Source organism: Caloenas nicobarica, chromosome 25, assembly GCF_036013445.1.
Source record: "Caloenas nicobarica isolate bCalNic1 chromosome 25, bCalNic1.hap1, whole genome shotgun sequence".
NCBI lineage: Eukaryota > Metazoa > Chordata > Aves > Columbiformes > Columbidae > Caloenas > Caloenas nicobarica.
The window spans coordinates 4,856,345-4,864,169 of NC_088269.1; the positions used below are offsets into that span (position 1 = coordinate 4,856,345).

General features: G+C 66.3%; 2 protein-coding genes across 3 annotated transcripts; one reads left to right on the forward strand and one right to left on the reverse strand.

The window, feature by feature from the left end:
- Positions 1 to 51: 51 nt before the first annotated feature.
- POLR3D (RNA polymerase III subunit D) lies at positions 52 to 3,015 on the reverse strand. Of its 2 annotated transcripts, none has more exons than XM_065651693.1 (9): positions 2,987 to 3,015; positions 2,371 to 2,548; positions 2,102 to 2,145; positions 1,792 to 1,943; positions 1,587 to 1,711; positions 1,348 to 1,513; positions 1,010 to 1,263; positions 779 to 931; positions 52 to 519 (listed from the first exon to the last, which is right to left on the reverse strand). In XM_065651693.1, exons 2-9 carry the CDS (start codon positions 2,533 to 2,535, stop codon positions 397 to 399), a joined length of 1,182 nt encoding a protein of 393 aa, XP_065507765.1. In that variant the 5' UTR covers positions 2,536 to 2,548; positions 2,987 to 3,015; the 3' UTR covers positions 52 to 396. The 2 variants fall into 2 exon arrangements, with proteins under 2 accessions (XP_065507765.1, XP_065507764.1); XM_065651692.1 differs by having other exon boundaries at positions 1,587 to 1,714.
- A 773-nt stretch (positions 3,016 to 3,788) lies between these two features.
- Positions 3,789 to 6,959, forward strand: PHYHIP (phytanoyl-CoA 2-hydroxylase interacting protein). The gene is made up of 5 exons (XM_065651753.1): positions 3,789 to 3,913; positions 4,904 to 5,087; positions 5,810 to 5,984; positions 6,196 to 6,313; positions 6,425 to 6,959. Exons 2-5 carry the CDS (start codon positions 4,923 to 4,925, stop codon positions 6,957 to 6,959), a joined length of 993 nt encoding a protein of 330 aa, XP_065507825.1. The 5' UTR covers positions 3,789 to 3,913; positions 4,904 to 4,922.
- Positions 6,960 to 7,825: the final 866 nt, after the last annotated feature.

A 7,825-nucleotide genomic window follows, 5' to 3' on the forward strand; every position in this document is an offset into this window, starting at 1 on the left:
GTGGCACCGCGGAGGAGAGCAGGGACACAGAATGACACACAGCAGCCCCCACGGGGGAAAAAACAGCTTTTTATTCTCCATTTCTCCCCTCAAGCACGTGTCTTGCTCCCCAGTGTGTGTGCGGCTGTTGGAGAGCCAGAGGGGACACCACGGTCTCCCAAACCTGCGAGATGGAGGCAGCAACGGCCCCCGTCTGTTCTGCACGGGGGGGCAGTGGGACAGAGCTGGAGCCCCCAGCCCCACTGCTGCTCCACTGCAGGAGCCCCCGGCATCCGCAGAAAACACCTCGGTGTCCCCAAGGCAATGCTGGGGGCTGAGGACAGAGCCGGGGGGCTGCAGGGTCCCCGAGCTGTGCAGGGATTGTCCCCACGGGCTGTGGGGCTCAGACCCCCAGGGCTACCGGTGCCGGTGCTCCAGCAGAGCCTCGAAGTCCGGGGAACACACCAGCTTGTGCTTCACGTGGCCCAGGACGATCATCTCGCCCGTCCGGTTGTCCCCGATGCCAACGGACACCAGCTCCTGTTCCGGAGACGGGAGACACCCCTGAGCACCCCATTCCCATGGGAAATCCTTTAACCACGGGGGGAGAAAGGCTGAGGCCCCTGCGGGCTTTGGGGGAGCTAAGCCTGGAGGAGATGTCCCCAGGGTAGGGGTAGCAGGGGGACACAAGAGCAGGTCTCTTCCCCTAAGTGACAGCACAACCCTGCTCCCTGCACTGGTCCCAGGGACCCCCCCCAGGGGCTATCTCGGGGATCAGGTCCCCAGCACCCCCCCATACCTGCAGGAAGGAGCAGGGGGTCCCCATGGTGACGTCCAGGGTCACTTTTCCCAGCACCAGCTGCACTTTCCCTGACTTGCGGACGAGCAGTTTCCCCACCTGCCCCTCGGGGAGGTCAGCCAGGGTGCAGGTGTTCTCTGCCTGCCTCGCCTCCTGCCGAGGGACACGGTGGGACGTAGCGGGGACAGCGCCGTGGGACATCACCCCACCGTCCCCCATCCGAGCCCCTACCTGGCTTTTCTCCTGCTTCACCACCACCACCTGCCCTTCCTCGTTCTGCAGCTCCGTCTTGAGGGGTTTGGTGTCGTGGGTGGGGGGCTGGCCGGGCAGCGTGTCGGGCAGCTGCAGGAACAGCAGCTCCTCCTCGGGCGACAGGCTCAGCCGCTGCAGCAGCTCGGCCACCGACACGTCCCGGGGAAAACCGGGGGGGCCCTTAATTTGCGCTGGCTTGGGCTGGGGGTCCTCATCACACGGCTCTTCTTTCACTGGGGACAGGCGGCCGGTGGGCATGGGGAAGGGGGAACTCCCCCAGCCCCATTTTGCTGGGTTTACCCCCCACCCCAGGGCACCTTTCACTGCTGGGGGGTCCAGCTCCATCTTCTCCTCCTTGGGCAGCCAGGGCTGGGTGTCATCCTGCTCTGTCACCTCCTCCTTGAAGAGCCATCCCGAGTGGGCCAGCGGCAGCTGCACCGGCTTGTTGCGGATGTCGTTCTTCAGCCCCGGATCGTCGAGGAACTGCGGGGACACGAGAGGGGACACTCAGCACCGCCCCGGTGCCACCAAAGCCCCCCTTCCCGGTCCCACTCACATCGTCCTTCTGCAGCATCCGCAGGATCTGCTTCGTCTCCTCATCCGTCTCCCTCTTCTCCTTCTTGATGTTGATGATGTGGGAAGGGCCGAAGTCCGCCATGTCCACCGTCTTGTCCCAGGAGCCTGCTGGGAGCGGGGAGCAGCCCCGGGGTGAGCAGGACACCCCTGAAACCCCCCAGGGAAGGGGGATCAGTTCCCGTTACCTTTTTTCTTCATCATTTCAGCAGGACCCTGCTCGAAGATGGAGTGGGACTGGATAACCTCGGGCCGGCCCCGGCCCCGGCCGTGCCCATCACGCTGCCGGTCCCTGTCCCGTTCCTTCTTCTCCTTCTTGACCGAAACATCCTCTCTGGGCCTGGGGAGTGGGGAGGTGGTTTGTCGCCCCCAGCCCTGTCCCTTGCAGCAGCAGGTTCCCCTCTCAGGGCATTTTTTGCCCACCAAGACCCCGCTGTGCAGGTACCCGCTGGCAAAACCGCCTCCGCACCCCAGGGAGACGCTTACGAGGCCACTTACTCTTCCTTGATCTTCCTGCTAATTATGTTGGGGGTGAAGGTTTTCTGCAAACGAGAGCAGAGGGACAAGTCGCTGCACGAGCGGAGATAAAACAACAGAAACCAAACCGGCCGCAGGGCTGGAGGAGGCAGCCAGGGAGCACCCCAAAACCGCCCCCAGCTGCTGCTCCTCACACCCCACCTGTGCCAGGGGGGTCCCCAAGCAATCGGGCAGGACGCAGGGTCACCCCCGAAGGGTTGGTTTGGGGGATCCCATCCCCACGTACTCACCTTCTTCACGCCCCCCAGGGTGAGGTCCCGGGAGCGGATGGAGGGCAGGCGCCCCGGGGTGAGGGGGGGGCCGGTCGGGCGTCTCCCCAGCACCCCCCGTGCCCCGGGGAGCCCCGGGCGCAGGCTGCCCGGGGAGCCGCTGTCCCCCGAGCCCCCCTCCGCCATCCTCGGGCTGGCCCTGCCGGGGGGGACGGACAGTCAGGGACACCCGGTGCAGCCACCCCCCGAACCCCCAAACAGGACCCACCCACACCCTCCTCCCCAAGGGCACCCCTCCGTGCACCCCCATCCCCAAGGGGCTCCCCCCATGCACCCCCATTCCCAGGGGGCTCCCCGCCATGCACTCCCATCCCCAAAGGGCTCCCCCCCATGCACTCCCATCCCCAAAGGGCTCCCCCCCATGCACCCCCATCCCCAAAGGGCTCCCCCCGTGCACCCCCATGGACCCACCCGCAACCCCTCCCGCGGGTGCTCAGCCCTGCACAGACCCCCAAACAAGGCCCTATCGCACCGCCCTCCCCAGGGGGCTCAGCCCCCCGCTCACACCCCTCCCAAAACCCCCGCACCGCACCCCGTCCCGTCCCGCTCCCCCCGTGTCCGCCACGCCGCCCCTTACCCAGCCCGGGCAATCACCGGCTCGCCGACCCAATGCGCATGCGTGCTGTAGGACACGCCCTTCCCGGAAAGACGCCGTTGTCGCCATCTTGATTAAGGGCGCGCCGTGGCCCGCCAGTGAGCCGCCATTTTTGTGCTTGGCACTGCCCGGAGCCACGCGGAAGGTGGAGGCGCCATCTTTGTGGCGGGCAGTGCCCGGCTCTTGGGAATGCGTGGTTGGGGGACACTGGGGGCGAGGGGGTCACTCACCCCTTCGTTTGACACCCCGGGCTGCCTGGGTTACAGCCACCCCCCCAGAGTCCCCTGCAGCCCGGAGGGACCCAACCAGGCTGCAGCCCCACGGTGGGAGCACGCGTGGGCACCCAACACACTCTGCGATCTGGGGGACAATGAGTTTTTTTGGGGTGCTCGCCCCCCACCCCCAGAAAACCTTCGCTCTCCAAAAACAAGTGCGTCACCAGAAGCAAAACAGCACGGGCTTTGCCCCCACGCTTCCCACGGGGGTCCCGCGTGGGGGCCAGCATCCCGCCCCCAGCAACCCGCGCACCCCAATTTGGGGGCCCAAGCACCCACGAGCTGCACCCCCAGCCGCCCACCCGCCCCGCAGGCAGGAGCCGCGCTGCCTGCATCACCTGACGCCGCACACAGCCCATCACCCGATTGGCAGAAAAAGGCTTTTTCCACCCCCCCCCCTCGCCTCGCTGCTTAGATATATATATTTTTCCTTTTTTTTTTTTTTTCTTCTCATTTTTTTCCCCTCCTCTGGAGGGTGTTTTCGCTATTCCCGAGCTGGCTGGGAGGATCCCGGTCGCAGCAGCCGCAGGCACCGGCATCACCGGGTACCGCGATCCCACCGGCATCCTCTGCCCCCGCCGGGGCCGCCTGCCCTGCCGGTCCCTGCCCTGCCGCCCCCCCCCGCCACGGCCAGGTAAGAACCCCACGGACATCGTGTCACCTTAGCGGGGGGAGAACCGGCTCAGCCCTGCTTGGGGGACACGGGGACGCGGTGACACGGGGTGTCACGATGCGCCTGCAAAGCCCCCGGTGCAGGATGAGAACAGCCCCCCTCCCCGCCAAAACGCCTCCGCCGGGCGCGGGGACGCTGTCCCCGATTCGGCGACCTTCTGCGCCGCCTGAGGGTGACAGGGGGGTGACACCGAGGGGATCCGGTGGCTCTGGGGGGAGGCTGCGCGGCTCGCCGCAGGGCTGCGGGGGCAAGCGATGCGCTGCGCCTGCACCCCCGGCTCTGCGCACACCGGGGGGTGCACGCGTGGCCGTGGGCGCGTGCCCACGGGTGGGGTGGATGTCCCCGTGGGTGCCGAGCAGTGTCCCCCGCACTCCCCACGCAAAGCCCCCACCCCGCAGAGCGGCTCCCCACGGCGCAGGGGGGCGAGCGCAGCCCCGGCCGTGGGGGGAAACTGAGGCACGGAGCGGCGGCGGGCCAGGGCGAAGGCGGATCCAGCTTTTCGGGTGCCAACCGCCCGTGTGCAACCCTCCCCTCTCCCAGCACTCCCTCCGCTCCCCTTGTTTTTCTTTCCCCACCCGGTATTGAGCAAACCCCGAAACACCCGCTGGCAACCGGCCGGGGCCCCGCGGCACCTCGGGGGCCCCCGCGCAGCCGCTTTTCCCCAGCCAGGCTTGTTCGCTGCCGGCTCCCCGCTGCCTGCTCCTGCCCGCCTTTGCCTATTCCTGGCTACCGGCTGCTTTTCCACCCCGGTGCCATCTGCTCCTGCCGCGGGGGCTCCGGCGCGGGCGGCCGCCCGCTTGGCAGCTGCCTCCGTGGGCAGCGGGCACCCCCGCCACACTTAGCACCCCCAAACCGCCCCCAAACCGCCCACTCGGTAGCCCTAAAACCAAGCTCATCATCCCCAAAAACCACGCTCAGGACCCCCCGGGCCCTGCCGCCCTTTGCCCGCAGGAGATCAGCTCCTCCGGCCATGGAGCTGCTTTCGACCCCGAAAAATATCGAGATCAACAACATCACCTGCGATTCGTTCCGCATCTCTTGGGCCATGGAGAAAGGGGACCTGGAGAGGGTCACCCACTACTTCATCGACCTCAACAAGAAGGAGAACAAGAACTCCAACAAGTTCAAGCATCGGGTGAGCCGGGGAGGGGGGAGATGCGGGACCCCCCGTTCCCAGGGAGAGGAGAAGGGCTTTTAGGGGGGAAAATTGGGTTACAGCCCATTCCCATGCTGATTTGAGGCCAAATTCCCCCATGGGACGCGGTTGTGGAGGGGACCAGGATGGGGACCGGGGTGTTACTGACCCCCCCAAGCCCCCGCGGGGGAGCGAAGCCACAAACCGCTCGCGCTCCCCCTCCCCTTGGATGCGAGTCAGTAATTCAGGACGTTTTTAGCAGCGCGGTTGCCAGGGTGATGCTATTTAATGTTTAACATTTTTTTTTTCCTTTCCTCCTCCCCAATAATAAGGGGGGGGGATTTTTTTTTTTTTCCCCCTGTATCTCCCGACTTCAGCATCCGCCGTTGCCACAGAAACGGCTCTGCACTGCGGTGCTGCTTGGTGGCCTATTGACACCGTGAGATGCCACAGGGAGCGGGGGGTCCCCGAGACCCCCCTGTGCCCCCCATCCCAGTAACAGCTTTACTGGGAGGTATTTGGGGCTGGGAGGGGGTGGCAGTGACGGGGCAGTGGGGCTCAGCACGTGGCTTTGGGGGTGTTTCGGTGCCAGGCAAACGCCAGCAGAAGCACCAACGCGGATATTTTGCGGCGTGTGGTACCCGGCAGCATCCCCTGGGCAGGGATGCAGGGGTTGGCGGGGGGGATGCCATCCTGCCTGACTCTCCCCCCTTGTCACACAGGATGTCCCCACCAAACTGGTGGCCAAGGCGGTGCCGCTGCCCATGACGGTGCGGGGCCACTGGTTCCTGAGCCCCCGCACCGAGTACAGCGTGGCGGTGCAGACGGCTGTCAAGCAAAGTGACGGCGAGTACCTGGTGTCCGGCTGGAGCGAGACGGTGGAGTTTTGCACCGGGGGTGAGCGTGGCAGCGGGGAGGGGGCGGCCGAACTGGTGCTACTGGGACAGGGAACCGGGAGAACCGGGGGCGATGGCGGGAGCTTGCACAAGCCGGGCGGGTTGGAGCGGCAGCTGATGAGTGGGAGGTGGGAGGTGTGGGGAGGGATGGGCTGCCGGGGGGGTGGCGGGGAGGGATGGAGACGCCCTGATGTCCTTGTCCTTGTCCGCAGATTATGCCAAGGAGCACCTGGCCCAGCTGCAGGAGAAAGCTGAGCTCATCGCCGGCCGCATGTTGCGTTTCTCCGTCTTCTACCGCAACCAGCACAAGGAATATTTCCAGCATGTCAGGTACCCCCGTCCCCAATCTCCCCCCAGTCAGTCCTCACTGGGACCGCATCCCTTGACCCTGTGTGTGTATGTGTGTGTCCTTCCTCCTCCTCCCGGTCCCTGCACACGCAGGATGCACTGCGGGAACGTGATGAAGCCGTCGCTGAAGGACAACAGCGGCAGCCACGGCTCGCCCACCAGCGGGATGCTCCACGGCATCTTCTTCAGCTGCAACACCGAGTTCAACACCGGGCAGCCCCCCCAGGACTCGCCCTACGGCCGCTACCGGTTCCAAATCCCGGCTCAGCGCCTCTTCAACCCCAACACCAACCTCTACTTTGCGGACTTCTACTGCATGTACACCGCTTACCACTACGTGGTCCTGGTCCTGGCGCCCAAGGGTTCCTCGGGGGATCTCTTCTGCCGGGAGCGTTTGCCCCAGCTGGACATTTCCTCCAACAAGTTCCTGACGTGCTGCGTGGAGGAGGGCGAGCTGGTGTATCGCCATGCCCAGGACAGCATCCTGGAGGTCATATACACCGAGCCGGTGGACCTCAGCCTGGGGGTGCTGGGGGAGATCAGCGGGCACCAGCTGATGAGCCTCTCCACCGCCAACGCCAAAAAGGACCCCAGCTGCAAGACGTGCAACATCAGCGTGGGGCGCTAAGGGGAGCGGGGGGCGCGGGCAGGGCCGGGCAGGGGGACGCATTTCTCCCATGGACGATGCTGGGTTGAGGACCTGGATGGGTGCGGGAGGACCCGGCTGGTGTAAATAGCGGCGTTGCGGAGCCGGCGGGATGCTCGCCCAGCGCGGAGGCAGAGCCGGTACCGCTCTGCGCCTGGAGGGAGGAAGCCTTCATCTCCTGGACTGGTTGACCAGCATCATCCTCGCTGGCCTGAGCCCCTGCAGGACCCTCTTCCTCCCCGATGACCCTTGCATCCCCCCCGTCCCCTGCACCAGGGTTTGCGTCCCCTCCCCACGGCACAGCTCCCAGGGATCCCTGGCCCTGCCAAGCTCCCCGAACACCTCAGGGGGTTCACGGGGAGGCTGGAGCCCCCACCCCGGTTTGGAACTACTCCCTCGGATGCTCATGCAGGGACCCCCCCTGCTTTGGGGCTGCAGCCATGGTGCCCGTGTCCGCAGTGGTGCGGGGGACAGCGCGGTGTCCCCCCCGTGTCGTGCAGCGCTGTGCCGTGTTCGCTCTGCTCTCGCCATCGCTGTGCCGCCCGAACCCCCGGCCCCGCAGCCCGGGGGCGGCCGGAGGAGCCGGGGTTTGGGGGGGCTCCCCCTCCGCCACCCCCCCAGCATGAGCTGTCGGCAGCATGGGCCCCCCCCGGCTCCGCGTCTCTGTGTACCCCATGCACGCTGTAACGGTAGAACAACCCCGAGCATCCCTGTGCTGTGCTGCCGGTGTTATCAATAAACTGTGTGCGGTCGCCGCTGGCCGTGTCACCATCCTCTGTCCCCCGTTGGGACCCGGGGAAGTGGCTCCAGACCCCGGTCAGGCTCAGGGAAAGCGGGGGGGACAGGGC